Source organism: Cyanistes caeruleus, chromosome 2 (assembly GCF_971803275.1).
Source record: "Cyanistes caeruleus chromosome 2, bCyaCae1.hap1.1, whole genome shotgun sequence".
Taxonomy (NCBI): domain Eukaryota; kingdom Metazoa; phylum Chordata; class Aves; order Passeriformes; family Paridae; genus Cyanistes; species Cyanistes caeruleus.
The window spans coordinates 102,932,756-102,949,521 of record NC_141702.1 but is presented as its reverse complement, the minus strand read 5'-3'; the positions used below and the strand labels follow the sequence as shown (position 1 = coordinate 102,949,521).

General features: G+C 41.1%; 1 protein-coding gene and 1 long non-coding RNA gene across 4 annotated transcripts in view; one reads left to right on the top strand and one right to left on the bottom strand.

The window, feature by feature from the left end:
- CNIH3 (cornichon family AMPA receptor auxiliary protein 3) overlaps positions 1–1,488 on the bottom strand; it is a 75,563-nt gene extending 74,075 nt beyond the window's left edge. For both annotated transcript variants that reach the window (XM_086878869.1, XM_086878867.1), the window contains exon 1: positions 1,260–1,488. In XM_086878869.1, the coding sequence (XP_086734995.1) occupies positions 1,260–1,340 (81 nt within the window). In that variant the 5' untranslated portion in view covers positions 1,341–1,488. The remainder of the gene's footprint in view (positions 1–1,259) is intronic.
- On the top strand, positions 1,170–16,661 carry LOC111926259 (uncharacterized). Of its 2 annotated transcripts, XR_015283764.1 has the most exons (6): positions 1,170–1,329; positions 2,008–2,168; positions 9,063–9,280; positions 10,280–10,355; positions 12,952–13,067; positions 14,037–16,661. It is a non-coding gene; the product is annotated as an uncharacterized LOC111926259 (long non-coding RNA). The 2 variants fall into 2 exon arrangements; XR_015283763.1 differs by lacking the exon at positions 12,952–13,067.
- Positions 16,662–16,766: the final 105 nt, after the last annotated feature.

Here is a 16,766-nt window from a genome sequence, read left to right as displayed (position 1 = left end):
TATAAAACAACCATTAAAATTGCTGCAGTTTAATTTGTAGCTAGAGATTCAAAGGAGAACACACTTCTAACTCTAAGCCCTTTGAGGAAGCTGTGGAATTCTCACTTTTGGAGACCTAAAGGTTTGCAGAAGAGGAGGAGAGAAAACATGAGTAATAATCTAAATTTTACTACTCCTTTTTTCAGAGTAGTGCAGTAGCTGGCTGCTGGAGATCCTTTCTAGCCTTTGCAGTACTTGACATCACGGCAGCACTTGGCACTACCATCACACCTTTGTGATTTACTTAATAAAAAAACCCCAGAACTTGTAACAGTCCCATGAAGAGTACAAAATAATTAAATTTCAAAGCATTCTCACAACAGAAGGATTTATTTCATAGTGCTAATACAACTAAGCTAGTAGCTTTACTTTCAATAAAAATAAATTCTGCATCTCCCTTGCTTGTTAGTCAAAGGAGTGGTTTTCTTTTAATCATACTCCATCAGGTAGCTGTAGAAGCATCCATGAGACTCGCTCTATTTTCCAACTTATCCTGTTCCATCCTAAATGCTTACAGCATTCGAAGTTATCGTGCAGCACACATAAAACATAATTAATTTTAGAATATGTAACAGTTCAAAAGAATTGCAAGTTATGCAGTAGAATGATTTCACATCTTCTGAGTTACACGCTTACGCCTACCACAGACACCCAGTGAACAGTCAGGAACGAGCACCAACCCTGTGGAGTGAAATTAATGAAGGTGGACCACAAAATGCGGGTCACGCATCAGAAGGATGAGAGAGTTTCCCATTCAACCCCGACTTTTGAGGAAGTTATTAGTGAAGTAATTACTGAAGGGGAAACACCGTGTGTGCTTCATCAGGTACGGGGCGGTTTCCCCGTCGCAGCGCTCTGTTCTCAGGCAGGAGAAGCAGATGTTGTTACCTGGAGAGCTCCCGCCCGGGCACAGCGCGGGGCTGGGGCAGCGCTCCCGGCAGCGGGGGCCAAGCTGTCACAGAGCCCCAGCTGCCACGGACCCGTGCCCGCGGCTCCTTGCGCTTACAGCGATGCAATAAGCACCGTCCCCCACGCAGAGGTCTCAGGGCGAGCTCCGTCCGCCCTGGCCCCGCCGCGGGACGCTGCGCCCCGGCTGCCCGGGCGAGGGGCTGCTGCCCCCGCCTCAGCCCGCCCCGCCGCCCCGCTCCCTCACGGCACGACCCTCCCCAGCGGGACCGGAGCCGCCTCCAGCGCGGGGGCCGCGGGGCCGGGGTACTCACATGCCAGATGGCGAAAAAGATGAGGGCGGCGCAGAGGACCAGCGACAGCATGTAGCAGAAGGCGGCGAAGGTGAAGGCCATGGCGGGGAGAGCCCTCCGCGACCCTCTCCGCCGGGCGGGAGGTGCCGGCGGGCGAGCGGCGACCCCCGGAGCGGCAGCGCGGCGAGCGGAGCGGGCAGCGCCGCACTCACCCGGGGCCGGGCGGCCACCGCCCCCCGCAGCCGCGCCCGGGCCCGCCCCGACCCCCGAAACGCCCCCGGCCCGGCCCGGCCCGGCCCCGCAGCCGCGATCCCCTCCCCGCGGAGGCGCCGCGGTGGGCGGCCACCAGGGGCGGGTCCGGGGCTCGGCGGTGAGGGGCGGGCTGCGCTGGGGTCCGGGGCTCGGCGGTGAGGGGCGGGCTGCGCTGGGGTCCGGGGCTCGGCGGTGAGGGGCGGGCTGCGCTGGGGTCCGGGGCTCGGCGGTGAGGGGCGGGCTGCGCTGGGGTCCGGGGCTCGGCGGTGAGGGGCGGGCTGCGCTGGGGTCCGGGGCTCGGCGGTGAGGGGCGGCCCGGGGGCTCCTGCCGCCACTCGAGCGCCTGCAGTCAGAGAACCGCGTGTTTCTGACTGAAATCCTGTCACGACAGCGTGAGAGGAAGGAGCGTAGGCTGGGATCAGTTCAGGCCAAATCTTGAAAAGATAATTATGTGCCTAAACTTGTAGCGCTTTGAGTGTTTTTTAAGTTGGTGGGGTTTTTTTTTTCCTCCTTTCAGGGTCAGTCATATCGGGTGAAACATGGCCCCAGGCTCTGTGGGTGGACCAGCGGTAGCGTGTCCATCGTCTGATGGAGAGGGGACAGGAACCTAGCCCAAGAGCTCATGAACCAAAGCAGAGTAGCTCAGCAAAGCAGGGTCAGTCTGCCCTTTCCCACTAGGTGAGAAATGCATTTACTGCTGGAGTAAATAAATAAAGCCTTTCTTAACTGCCACTGCTTTCATGTATATGCGATATCCAAATTGCTGAAGTACATAGGTAAAATAACAAAGGAAGAGCAAACTCCTGCCTTGTCTTATCTTTAATGGATGGGTCCCTTCATATCTTGTCTTTAACAGCATCCACAGCGTCTCCAGGCACAACTTAGCCATTTCTGCAGATCTGACTTAGATTTACTGTCAAAAGTTCTTCCACTTCTTTGGAGCACATCAGGTGGCACAATACAGCAGGTTTGCAAACAAAATGTTTCCACAGAACCATCAGAAGTCTCATTTTTAAATATCTTGAAAACCATTGATAAAAATTATGTATTTGAAACATCTTTACAAAACTGAAACAGAATTTCAGCTCACAGCATGTTTTTCATTCCTTTTATGGATTAAAGGGATTCAGTAACAAGACTTTTTAGAAATTCGCCAGGGATCACGTGTGAAAGTCAGACTTCATGGAACAAGCCAACATAATTCCATCAAAGCCAAGTCCAGTGCCAGCTTTTTTGTAAATGTTTCCAATATATTTTTGTTTAAAAGTGCAGTATATTATTTGTAACAAAATACACACTTTTATCCTGAGGAAAGAGTGTTGATTTGAATCAAAAGTCAAGGCCAGTAATTAATAAACCAATCAGGAATAAACTGATGGATCTAACCTTTCATAATTGAGCTGCTCCAGACTGTACGTGTGGTCTGATGTTTTAATTAAGAAGGACAGAACAAGACAAATAGAAATGAGATTTATGTTATACAGAGATGCAGTAAACCTGTTTATTGTAATTCTCTGACCTTTTAATTATTTTGTACCTGAAATCCTGCAGAGAATATACTTGTGGAAGTAAATGGTTTATTCATAACCACACATTTTGGAAAGAGCAGTCAATGAGGTACAGGAGTCATCTTTGGAAATATTTCTTTATTTTGCCATGGTTACTTTACTATCTGGATATATATTACCTATGCTAAGATTCAACACAGAAAACACCTGATGCTTCTAAGAAAATGAAAATAAAACATTTCTTTCAGGAGCACTTATATGTATGTATACACCTCCACAAATATATATGCATACCTATGAAAAATATAAATATACTGAAGCTATCATAAAAGACCAAAACAGAAACAACTCTTAAATCTCAGTTTAGCACCACACTCTAAGGTAAACAATCTCCTGTTCTTCACTCCTCTTCATTTATATTCCAGCTATTTATTTGGAACTCTTCAATGAGCACATAGGCAAAATACTTGTTTGTGATTTTGCAAGGAGACAGTTCCACAGCCAAAGACTTTCCAGATCATGGAGGCTTTCCTGTTACTGACTTTGAAACATACATTGCCCCTAGACATATTGCTAGCCATTAATTACTGCTGGTGGCCGTCAAATGACAAAAGTTTCTGACATACAGCAAAGGCGAAAAATCCATAAAGATGCATTTAGGGCGTTTTTGTCTTACTGAGCTCTTCTTACATAATACCTGAGGTATTCATGAGAATACCTTAAGTATCCTCAGATGTTTAAGCCATGGAGAGTGATGGAAAGATATACCCCTTGCTCAGCACATCTCTGATTTGCACTCAGAGGTTTGTCTGAGTAATCACTAAAAACCTTATCTCCATCTCGTTACAAACTCATTACAGCTCTCTGTGGTATGAGGACCTCACAGCAGGGAGCTGTTTCTTTGTCATTTATGAATGAGACTCCCGCAAATTGTGAAGCAAAAGATGAAAATAATATGGATGTGCCTGGCTATTTTCTCCCTTGTTCAAGCCCCCATGAGCACAGCAGGAACACCAGTCTGTCTATTAGCTCCTTATGCACTTTTATGGTCTTGGTCCTAACCTTCAAATAAACTAATGGACCTGATCTGAGCTGCAAGAGAAATTACAGTCCAGCACCCAGCTGTGCTCCTTTGAAATAATGTACAGCACAGTGGCCAGGATGGAGGGTGAGGGAGCTGAGGGCGGAGAGTGTGGGAGCTGAGGATGCAGCATTATCTGCTCAGGGGACCTGAAATGGGCAAACCAGATAAACATAGAGCATAGGATACATATTTTATATATAAAATATATTTTTGCCTTTATGAAAAACTGTTGCTTTCAAAAACTCTTATTTTAACACTTCTTGAGACCCACATGGATTTCTATTACTAGAAAGAAAGGGCTCAGAGGTTCTGCAGAACTCTTGGGAAATGCAGTAATTCCTGCTCTCTGATGTTCAGCAGCTCATTTTAGCAGCCACAGTCTCAGATTTAGCACCTCATCTTTCACTCTTCCGTCTTCAAAATCTCACCAATGCTCCTGCTTCCTCCGTGGTATTCCCAAGCCATTTCCAGAAGGGATTGCTGCTCTCTCTCTGGGGCTCACACCTGTAACTCAGGAATGCAACAGAAAAAATAATCAGAAAGCTGAACTGTGAGACAAATTGCAGACAAAGTAGAAAGTTGGTAAGAAATGGAAAGTAAATTTGTTCAGACTGATTATAAAAGGGTTTGCATTCTTTCCTCTCATCTTTAATCAGAGCTCTTCCTTTTAAATATATTTGATGATTGGTACACAAGGCATTTCAAGCTTGACAACAGTTCCTAGCACAAGTTTTTACATGAGCTGGCTTTGTCTCACAGTACACACAAACAGATCGTGACACTGCATTTGTAAACCCTATGGAGAAAAGGCTTTTACAAAAGATTGTGAGGGCTCTTGCTTTCCTTGTGCAGATTAAATTTTGGAATGCTAGTTATCCCTCTTTGGATTTGGCGCTTATAAACAGAAATAATTTTTCTTTATTTTGCGCATTTGTTGAGAAGTATGATTGCAGTACAATCTGATCCAAATTTCACACGGAGTTGTCACAAGAGGATAGTTGGTGGTGCTGCATTTGTACAAGTAATACTGAGATGCTGATTTGCAAAGCTATCACTCTGCAAATATGACCACAGCTTAAAGCACTAACAGGATCGGGGACTTTTTTACTTCAAGATGGTTTTTTAGTTTGTGAGGACCTCTAGGAAGGCACCACAAAAATTCAGTCACTAGGTAAATAATAACAGAGTACATCTGGTGAGCAGCAGACAGGCCTCAAAAACAAACATCCAATTGTGAAAACAGATTGTGAAAATAGATTTAATAGATTAATGAGTTCTGGATGTCCTTACATTAGCAGGTCTCAGAGCACTTGATTTTATGTGAAATGACCTTTTGTGCTAGATAATGAAAGAATTCCAAGGTACTTAAAGAAATTTCCAGTGGCTAATTTACAGAACGGCATCAGGGATGAGAAGGGAGTGCTAATGAGTTCTTTCAACTCCCAAATAATTACCACAACTGGATAAACCTAAAGGACAAGTCTTTATAAGGCTTGTAGTCCCTGAAGTGGGAGGCTAAACACCCTCAGCCAAAGTTGTTCATAGTTTTAAGATTTATGTATTATTGCTACATAATATAGAGGAGTAGTTTAAGTGTAACATATTACTGAGTGTCTGTTAGAGTAAAAGCCATTACATTAATTATAGTAGAGAACTCTCATTCAAAGATTATTTTTAATAATACATGTGACTCTCTCTTTTGTGAACCTTAAGTAATACTAAATTATTAACAATGCTTATATACAAATTTCCATCATTGGGCTTTACTGCTAATATCCCACAGAGATTAATAGAAGAATTTCACACCCTTGTGCATTATTATTTTGGATTATCTGCAGATTCTAGATGAAATTACTCTATTATTTCATGGTCAGTTCATTTTCAAAAGGTTACCTTTGCAATAATAAAGGCAAGTGACATTTTGTTAATGAAGTCTCATTTTCAGATAAGAAGAATAAAATAGTTTGCAAACCCACTGACAATAATCTCCTTTTACTGCCAGCTGTTCCCACCTTTTTTTTGTAGGACCTGGGTGAATAAATTGTAAGTATATTATCATAAGATCACAGGAAAGTTTATGTCAGAAGGGACTTCAGGCTGTGTCTAGTCCAACATCCTGCACAAAGCAGTGACAAACACAAGGTCAGGCTTATTACTCAAGGCTTCATCCAGACAAGTCTTGAAAGCCTCCATGGACAGAGACAGTCCAGCCTGTCTGGGCAACCTGTTCCACTGCCTGTCTCAGGTCATCTTCAGCAGAATTGTCAGCCTGTTTCATTGCCAGGGCTTATTCTCTGCTTAATACATGACTTTACATTTGTCCCTGTGAAATTTGTAAGGTTCCTGTTAGGCTATAAACTCCATATTATTGAAATCCACTTTTAAAAGCATGGATTAATGTGTGATACAGAAATGTTCCTGAAGAGCAAAGTAAGACTGTTCAGAGCATGACACTATAGTGCTTTGCTTTTACTGTTCCCTTGCCAGCCTGTATCAGAATTATATGCAATCCCACTCATGTCCATAATGGCCACTGGCAAAACCAGAGCTTCAGGTTTGCAGCTCAGATCACTCTCCTGAACTAAGTGATCTCAGTACTGCTCTGTGCCATGCTCTGATAGCCAGCACCACAGAGGCAGGACACAAGGTGCTGATTCTTCATGGCACCCATGATCTGCTAGCAAATAAAAGCGTGTTTGTCATCAGGGAATCTGTGACTTTTTCCATTACCTGCAGGGTTAGCGGAGCAACTTTGTGAGCACAGATATTTATAATTCCACCTCTTAATTCTTAAGAAATGCTTTTCTTCTCTATTGCTCCAGCCTCCTCTGTCTCTCTATTGCACAGTTCTTTCCCATTAGCTTGTTTTTCCCTTCTTGTTAGCTCATAGTCTCAGCCTGTCTACTGCCTCTCACTTCCATACCTCCTCCAAATCCAGCTTTTATCTCCTGGGAGCTCATCAAGACTGCTTCCTCACCAGTGATGAAATATCTGACAGGATATTAATCCCCCCAGAAAGACAGGATCTCTGCCCTTGGTTCCAAGTCAGAGTAGAAAAAACAAGTGGAAAAAGCAATTGCAGGGGAGGTCCTGCTTTAAAGTGAAATGGATTGGGGGAAGGATTTGCTTAAGTACAATACATCTCTAATAACTATGTGTGGGGTTTTCAGAAGGATTAGAATTAAACAAAACCATAATTGTTCATGGCAACAGCAGAAGTCATCTTCATTGTACAAAAGTTACCTCCTTCCAGATGTGAAATCCTTCCAATACATGTAAGGCAGGAATCTTCCATAAATTAGTAATGAGATATTCAGCACTGGCAAAATGGTATCTGTGTGGTTTCCCCGAGAAGATTTTTCTGAACTGGTCAAGACCTTTAGTCTGGAGGGGAAACCCACCGTAAAAATGGGAGCCCATGAAGGAAATAGAAAGTTAGATCTTAACATGGAGTATCTGAAACAGTCTTTATTGCCTTTGACATTACCTATTTTGCTTCAAATCAATACATGGAAAGCATACAGAAGTAATTCTTGCTAACATTGCTTAATCCTGCCAAGAAGGAATTTAATTTGTGTCTGTGCTGGGGAGAGAGTGGGTTACAACTTCATCAATTCTGAATAACTGAATTCCATCAAAGAAATGAAAAAGGAATAACAAGTTTTCTGGATAAGCTTTCTCATAAGAAATTCTTCATTAGTCACTGAGGACCCTGCAGATCTCTAATAAGACAATTTGCATAAGATATGCATTTGCCCAAACACTGAAATAACTGAAATTCTGGGCCAGATTCCTCTGATTTTGACAATGTTTCATTTTTTCCCACCCTTTAATACTCTGCTAATCTCTAAGACCTGCTGGTGCTGTCACCCACTGCAGGCTGTATCAGATCACACCCCATGGCTCCATCATTCTCAGCAGAGATGCCAAAACGAAGTCAAACATGCAATGCCCTTCAAAAGTTCTCCTTCTCAGAGGATGATTAAATTTTCTCATATTAAACCAAATGCTCTTCCTCTTTGTCTTTCTGTACTGAGACTGATAGTGAATGCTCATCCCTGCTGTCCCAAAAACAACAATCTGTTGCAGAAAACCCAGACCTGGTGTCTTTAGCACAATTTAGGAAAAAAAATCAGTATTTCACCAAACTGACATATGTGTTCTCAGTGAATTAATGGTCTTAGTCATTTTTAACTTGCACGCATAAATGAATAGCTACAATATGGTCTGCATAACTAACAGTGTTGACTAATGAATACATAAACATTAAATTATGGCTTTATTTATTCAGAAAAGTTGTTTCTGATGCAGTTTTATGAGAGGCGGGCTCATCTATGGTACAAAAGGAAGGAGAGGCCATGCAGGTGTACAGCAGCATGTGCTGCAGTAACAGTAGGAATGATCTGGTTGCCATAAGCTCAGGACCCTTATAGCCCTGTCTCATGGTCCTCTGACTCATTAAATTAGTATCAGGTTTGACTGACCTCTATTTAAAGGGAATAAATAAATCAGTTGCCAAAAAAACATGACTTGTATTATTATCACATCAGCAATGCAACTCTTTATCAAACACTGAATTTAAACCCTCTCCAAACTGATCCTCTAAGCTTTTATAATTTTGAAACATATTCCTCATGTTAAACCAGAGAAAATAGAAAACCCATAAATAGGGATATTTTTAACTGTAGGAGTAAAACTAATGATTATAGCACTCTGTATCACTTAGAATTTCTAGTCACTTCAGCTAAAATCTCTTATAAAAACTATTTTAGCATTTGACAACAAGTACTGAAGAATTCATATTGTAAATTGGAAAAATACCAGAAGAAAAGGTTGGAGGTGGCAATGGAGGAGTTGGGAACATGTTTAGCAAGAAATCTCATGAGAACGCTGTGCTGAAAGATCATTTTTATTCTAAATATAAATCTTTAATACATTAGCAATCTTAGCTTTAACATCCTAATAAATTTTTATTGCCAGTATGAAGAAGTACAAGAAAGACAAGTTGATTCTCTGCAATTTACCTACCTCTTACTGAGAAAAGAAGGTTTGAAATCCTGGTTGAAGGTTCCAGTGCATTTTGTATTGCAAGTATTTCAATTTCTGTTCTGCCTTCTACTGGTGCCAAGCAATAGGACAAGAGGCAAAAGTTGTAACACCGGAAGGCCCCTGCACATGAGGAAGAACTTCCCTACTATGTAAGTGACAGAGCACTGGAACAGGACACCCACAGAGGTTGTGGAGTCTCCTTCCCTGCCATCTGGACACAATCCACCTGCTCTAGATGAACTTGCCTGAGCAGGGAGGTTGGACCAGATGACCCACTGTGGTCCTTTCCAACCTGACCCGCTCTGTAATTCTTTTTCTTTCTGTAAACTTGAAATGTCTAGATAAACTTGCCTAAATCACAAGATAAGTTTGGGTCTAGATCTTAAATATATTCAGTATGCCCTCTGAAATATTCAGTTTAACTCTAGGAATAGTTGGAAGAAAAAGAGTTTGTGATGTCATAAATAAAAAACCTGGCCTTGTGCCTACTTTTTGTTCTGTATCATTCAAAGTCACCTTTGTTTCCCAATACCGTTTGTTTTGTACCTATATTAAACACTTAGTACAAGCTTTCTTTTGTTAAACCAATTGTCATTTTTATGTGATAAAAGAGGTTGAGCAGTGACAGGTTCTAGCTCTAGTCATCTATGCTCTCCAAATGGAATGATCTGTGTTGTTTCATAATGCTTTCACTTGTCACTCAGAGCCCTGAAGTAGCTGTTCACTGGAAGATCAATGGAACACAGGTCTCAGAGATTACTAGAGAAATGGAAGAGCTAAATATGATCTTTACTAGTCATTACCTGGGAAGAGAACAATGACTCACATCAACTTCAGAAAGTTAAACAGCCTTTTAGAAACTATCATGACTCACAAGCACTGCACATACACTCACTCATACACACAGAGTCTTCTTCTCTGTTCAAGGCATTTAGTTCTTCTACAGAGAAACTCGGTTCTCATCTCCTTGAACCTACAACAGCCTTATATCAATGTAATTACCTTGGCATCAGCCAGCTCTCTGATTCAGAGAAGTAGATGCTACATGTGTGTTTCCTGCTGACTGGGCTACATAAATTGTTGACCTATAAACTTTTTTGAAACAACACATAACAGAGATTAATTTTTTTTCTTTCTTTCTTCCCAAGGAGATTTTCTAAGAGTTTGCTTTGGATTGCAAGTAAAGCAACTGTAAAGCAACTCCCAAAGTTAAATGAACTCCAGGTAGGTTTTCTTTGAGGACATAGTGCTCTAAAAGAAAAATATTTTTCAACAATTATTCCATTGAGGGGTCATTTTGGCTTCTGAAGCATTTATTTTAGTGGCAATAATTCCATGTCCATTGAAGTAATTAACACAAGCAAAGCTATTGAGTTAAGCAAAGCTAGCCAAGCTGCGGGACTCAGATATGAAATGGGAGCAAATACAACGTTTTAGCAGTACTGGTGTTTCCAATCCATCAGTTACTGTTGTAATTTACATGCATGCTGCCTTCTTCTTTCAAGTAACTGAAAATCAGAAAGCACTTTTGCTAATTTGAGCTGCAAAAGGATTTTCCACTGTGATGCTCTCAGTATGACCCACATGTACTCAGTGGAGATCATCCTGTAGGAAAAGGTATCACACTGGACAACCTTCTGAGTTTCTTCATGTATTTGTTCTGGCCCAGATGGAGAAGCTAATTTGTGATAATTAGGGTGTAAATTTCCAAGCACTGCAGCTTAGCTGCCCTAGTTCCCACTAAGGCCACTTTGTCTTGCAGGGGGAAAGTAGTCTGGCTTTGAAAGTACTGTAAGCTATTATTCCTTTAACACTGGAGTGTCCCCAGCAAGAATAGTGTGAATTAGTGAAATGGAAATTCACACCAAATGTGAGTTTCTATTAACTTCCTTCTGTTAAAATACCCATAAATAGGGCAGGTGGCTGGAGCAGACTGACAGGGTAATACATACCCAGAGAGAAAAGAAAAAAAAAAAATTAAAAAAAAATCACAAATGTAGCATAAGTCACTAGGAAAATTAATTAAGATGAGCTATATCCACAACGATATTACTGAGCTCATTTTGCCTTGAAGAGGAGGAAGCAGTGCATCCCGAGGAAGGAAGGCAGAATTACTGCAAATGACCTTACGTAGCTGAGTAAACAGTTTGATGTGCCTGCTAAATAACTACTCACCTGAGGAGCCAAGAGAGCTGAGCATGGCAAGGTGTGACACAGCAGCTGGCAGAAGCTGTCCTCTGATGGTTGTTTACCATCACGCAAATTGCACAAATGAGCAAATTCAATTCTTATCAGGAAAGTGTCTGCCTTGCAAAACTCAGAAGCATGAGATTCCCCTGCTAATCATCTTGGTGCAAGTGAAGAGGAACAAAAACTCAATTATCCTTCTGCTCCAGCAAATGGTACCTCCACACTAAAATCCAGAGACTGCATTGGGAACTGTCTATGTCTTTGCCCATTCCAGAATTATCCTATCTGGATTATTTCATCCTGCAGCGCTGCCAGGCCTGAATTGAACCCAAACACGTCAGACTGTTCTCAGTTCTTTGATTGTATTTATCAATATTCTTTATTGTCAGGTGTAGGACTTCGTTTTAAATCAATAAAAACATGCTCTTAACTACAAAAGCACATGGAAATTGCATGAAATCTTCCATTGTTCCCCACTACACAGCCAGGGTCTTGGTTAAAAAGATAACTTTGAGTTTAGAATTCCAGTTGTAGGAACATTAATTTAACAGTACTGCAAGGCAAAGATACATTCAGCTTGTTTGAATTCCTAGGCAAGGTGTGAAACCAAACTGTGAGGAGTCTCCAGATAAACCAAGAGCAATTCCCTGACTGTATTTCAGTCCAAAGCTGCACAGATCATAGTTGTGTAAACTCATTTTATGCACAGTTTCTTTTGTTAACTTATTTAGTGTCTTCTGTCTCTGAACATCATACATGAATTCCAAACCCTGCAAATCTGAGGTATCTGAATTTACTGTCACATTATGTTGTGAAAGTGGATTGCCACACAACTTCATATCTGAATATTTCTCAGATTCACAAGTGCTAACAGCAGATATTCTCCCTTCACAACACACAACTTCTTCAATGAGATTCTGCTTCAATATGCAAGTTTTATGGCATCTCTATATACTGTGAAAATGTGTTTCTCCACAAAAAGAAATATTTTACTATCTTTGACAGCAATAAAAATGTTTCTTACATACTATAGAACATTGTGAGGCAGTCTGAGATATTCATAAAATGTCCCTCCACGAAAGTGAGTTTATTTAAGGAGACTGGCACATATTTCCAGTCTGGTTTATATTTCGGAAGTTGCTGTAATCTCAGACTGACTACATATTTGAGAAATTCTGAAAACAGAGGAGGTTCCAGAAGACTGGTAAAGATAAAAACCATCTTAAGAGAAAGGAATAATCTTGGAATGGTAAGTTTAAATGCTTATTCCATTTTTTTTCCTCTTGATTTAAATTAAACAAATTTAAACAAGATACTTTAAACAAGTATCTAGAAGAGAGCACCAAAAGAATAGCAAGAACCATTGCAATAGCAGGAAAATTGTATGAAACTAAACAAAATTCTTTCTGTAACAAAGTAATAGGTCTTGGGAAAAAGAATGAGCAATTAAAGCCATATATGCTAGCTCTGCAATCTGTTTCACAGTGCTGTCTGATTGTTCCCACTCTTACTATTGTGTATTTAATTATTCCTACCTAAATGAAGTAGCTCTCATTTTAATTTGTTGAGTTGTGTATACTTTTCACAGTGATTTCTTGAACTCTATGATGATTCTCAATTTACATCCTAGCCTTTCATAGGCAGTTAAAGGATCCTCTGCAGCTGATGGCTGGATGCTATTTAATAATCCTCTCTGCCGTGTTACTCAAAATATTAATGGAAATTTTGACTAGTGCTGGACCTCAGGTAGGATCCTACACAATCCCATGTTCAGAATCCTTTTGTTTTTCGCCATGAATCATGGTTAGTAAACCCAGCTGCATTTTCCCAACATGATTCCCATAAATTGGGCAGACTGTACATGCACAGATCAATGGATCATGTGCCATCAGTTGAGCACAGAGCAGGACAGGTGCTGTTAGACACTTACCAAGCTGTTAATATGCACATTAATTGCTCTCACCTGAGTCTTGGTCATCTGACAAGACGTTCTTTTCCTGCTGATTGAAACAATAGCAATTGCCTGTAAGAACATGCTCTTCTGGAAAGCTTAGCAGGTCTGTTGTTTGCCTATTTTATCCAATGAGTGATTACATTTAAAGTAGATAAATAAGTCTTGAAGTGCTACTCATTTAGGCATGCACCTACCCAGCTGAACCTACAATTCAAATAACCAAATTATTTTATGAATCTGACACTAAAATTACTTGCCAGAAGCTACAGGATGAGCAGTCATATCTTGGACCTCGGTTCTCTTCTTAGCTGCATGACTTATTCTCTCTCTTTATGGTCTGATTTTTCAAAGAAGGATTTTAAATTTAGGAGAACAGAAATCCAAGACTGGGCATACAGGGCAGAAAAAAACAATCATGTGATGACCATCTCAGCAAAACTTGAGTGTGTTACAGAAATATATTACCAGTAGCTCACAAATAATAGATTTCTCAAAGTGTCTATCAAACTGCAATGTTACTTTTCTTTGTATGTTATCAAATGAAGATCCAACCCTGAAGCACTTCCAAAATACAATACTTATGTGTTATATACACAAATAGTAAGGTTTACTTCTTTAAGTGTACCCACAGCTGTTTCATGAGTATGAGCCACTCAGTTTAGGAAGGCTTTTGAATCAGATCCATGCTCACAGATTACTTTTAAACCAATACTTAAATAATCATGAGACAATATATTTTGTGTTTCATTTTTATTTTGCAGAGGATGTTTTCTTAAACACCTGTAAGACAGCTGAGTTCCAGCTTCTCCAAAAGAACAGAGGCAGCTACATTGCTTATTCCAGCCTTGAAAGCATTTTGCATGGCCATTGAGAAGCCCTTTAGGTAGTCCAACACTGATTTCAGCACAAAATCTTTTTACAATGCCAGTATCAGGATACTTTGGAGCTGAAAAGCAAAGCCTTCAGCTAATCCAATTCTGCAAATACAAACAGCTTCTTGAATTAAATATTAGAGAGAGTATCTTCCTGGGCATGAACTCTGGAGCCTACAGCATTAAGTAGGGAAGAAAATAGGATGACAACTGGCAGGAGAAATGTCTGCTGGCCCAAGCATATACTTCTGTGGAAATTCAACCCCAACTTCCACCACTGCAACTCTTGAGAAGCAAGGAGGTATCTTAGAAAATATCAGTGCTAGAATGAAATTACAGATGTTAAACTGAAAGTATGCATAATAACTGCTAAACTGAAAGTACTCATAATAACTTAAATTTTATGAGCATGGACCTAGATGTTGCAATTTTAACAGAATTATGCAGATTTGGTGCCCCCTGCTGTCTTTTACTACCAGAGTGACCCATGAAAAAGATGAGTAAGTGATTAAAGACACTGAACAGCACAAAACACACCCAAAGGGCAAATTAAGGATGCTGTTCAAAAAGGCACATTTAAACTAGAGGTGAGTTCACAGACTACTTTGGTGGAGCACTCAGGAGCTGAGAAGAGCAGAGCTCTATGTTGGGAATGATCACAAAGAGGAAAGACATTGAGTGCACCATGGCCAACAGGAACCACACAGAGAGCTGAGCTTCAGCCTTGGCACACCTCCCTTGCTTCAAACTAGGACCACAGAAAAGACTCAGTTTCTTGTGGGGATAAAACCACATGAAATCCCTGTGGTCTCTCTTCTCACTCAACACCGGCTCTGCTATATTCCTGCCTCTCACCCCTAAACAGGAGAGTTTAAACAGACTCTAAGTACTTTCATACGATGGGAGTATCTCAAAATCTCAAAAAATATGAGTACCAGTGGTGTCTCCAGGTACACACTGGGTGCATCTACACAAGTTTGTGTTATCAAAACTCAAGACTCCAGCAGCATACCCAGTACAGCAGGCTCCTGCATGGGACAAGCCCAGAACTAACCTGAAGTACAACCCCTCCAAGGCACTCAGCACAGCTGCTGGTGTGGCAGCACAACCTGCTTCTCCCTCCAGAGCAAAACCTCTTGTGTCACACTGCATGCTAAAGGGATTTCAAATGAGACTCACCTGCTGAATCCCACTGCCTCAGAGGTGGTTGTCTCACCTCTCCATCCCCCTAGCTGTTTGTTGCCAGTCCACCCATTTCATAAGCCCCAGCAACCTTCTGGCTTCCTGCTTAACTTTCTGACTTAAAAAAGTAATCTCTCCCTCTTTCCTCACCCCCCTCCACCCAGGGCTGGTTTTCAGATGGATCAGTTTATTGTATGGTCATGTGGGTGCCTGGTCTGATGTAAGAGGGGGAGGAATGTCCCTTTGGCAGCAGTACAGTCTCAGATTGGTTTAAGCTAATCATGAAACTTCTGTCCTAAATCAAATAAGGCCGTGAAGTCCCAATGGGTACAATGGCTTGTCCAAACCAATAGAGCACATTTCCAGCACAGCTGGGTTGAAATCTTGCTATAATCAATGGCCAAAATATTATATCACTAACTTTAAAAATCTCTCTGTTGGTCTCCTGCCCAGTCTTTGGCACTCCTACAGGAATACTACACAACGTAAGTGATGATGAAGCAAAGTACAGTGCTCCACCTGAGCTGCTGCAAAGCAGCAGACAGGACTTTTCCAGGAAGAATTTCTATTTAAGTGATTTCCTACTACAAATCAACAGGCTATCAAGTGATGTCTTTGTCTGCTTAAGGTCAAAGACATTTCTTTAAAGGGGCCTCCGTTCAGCAGTCACAAGTAATCAATCAGTCAGTTACCTCTTCCTTTGGCTATCTGCGCTTGAAGACGGGGGGAAAAAACCCCAACAAAGCGAAACAAAGCGAAACAAAATGAAACAAAATGAAACAAAATGAAACAAAATGAAACAAAATGAAACAAACCAAACCTGAACAAACAACAGCAATAAGGACAACAACAACAAAACCCCAAAAAGCCAAACAAAATACTCCACAGAAAAGGGACAGTCCTGTTTTGCCTCAACAGGGGTGTTCAGTGACTTGAGACTGGTGCCTGTATTCCTAAAATCATGGGTGCTAAAACAGCATTGTGCTGTACTTCAAGCTGATGTGCAGCAGAGGATGCTTCATCATTTCATATTCTCCTCAGGTTGGAAAGCTTTTAGGACTGACATTGAATCTCTGAGTCACTGGCTGCTCTGGAAAGGCTTACTGGTGAATAAGATGAAATTTCTGTCATTTGTAGCATTTGAGAAGGTTTTTCAACTTCAAGAGAAAAGAATTTATTCAGTTTCTCTGACATTTATTTATACACACAAGTTTTAAATGGCCATTTTCAACTCTTGAACTCCTGTGACTTAGTGAGATGGAATAATCTGTATTACATCTGCTGTAGCAGTATTTAAACAAACATCCTTAATAAAATCTTGCTCACTCCCACCATCTAGAAATTCTATTTTGTACTTCACACATTTTATTTTCATACCTCAGAATTCAAAACACCAGAAGGCAGGAATTTGGTCTGGTAACTATTAAATTAGTTGCA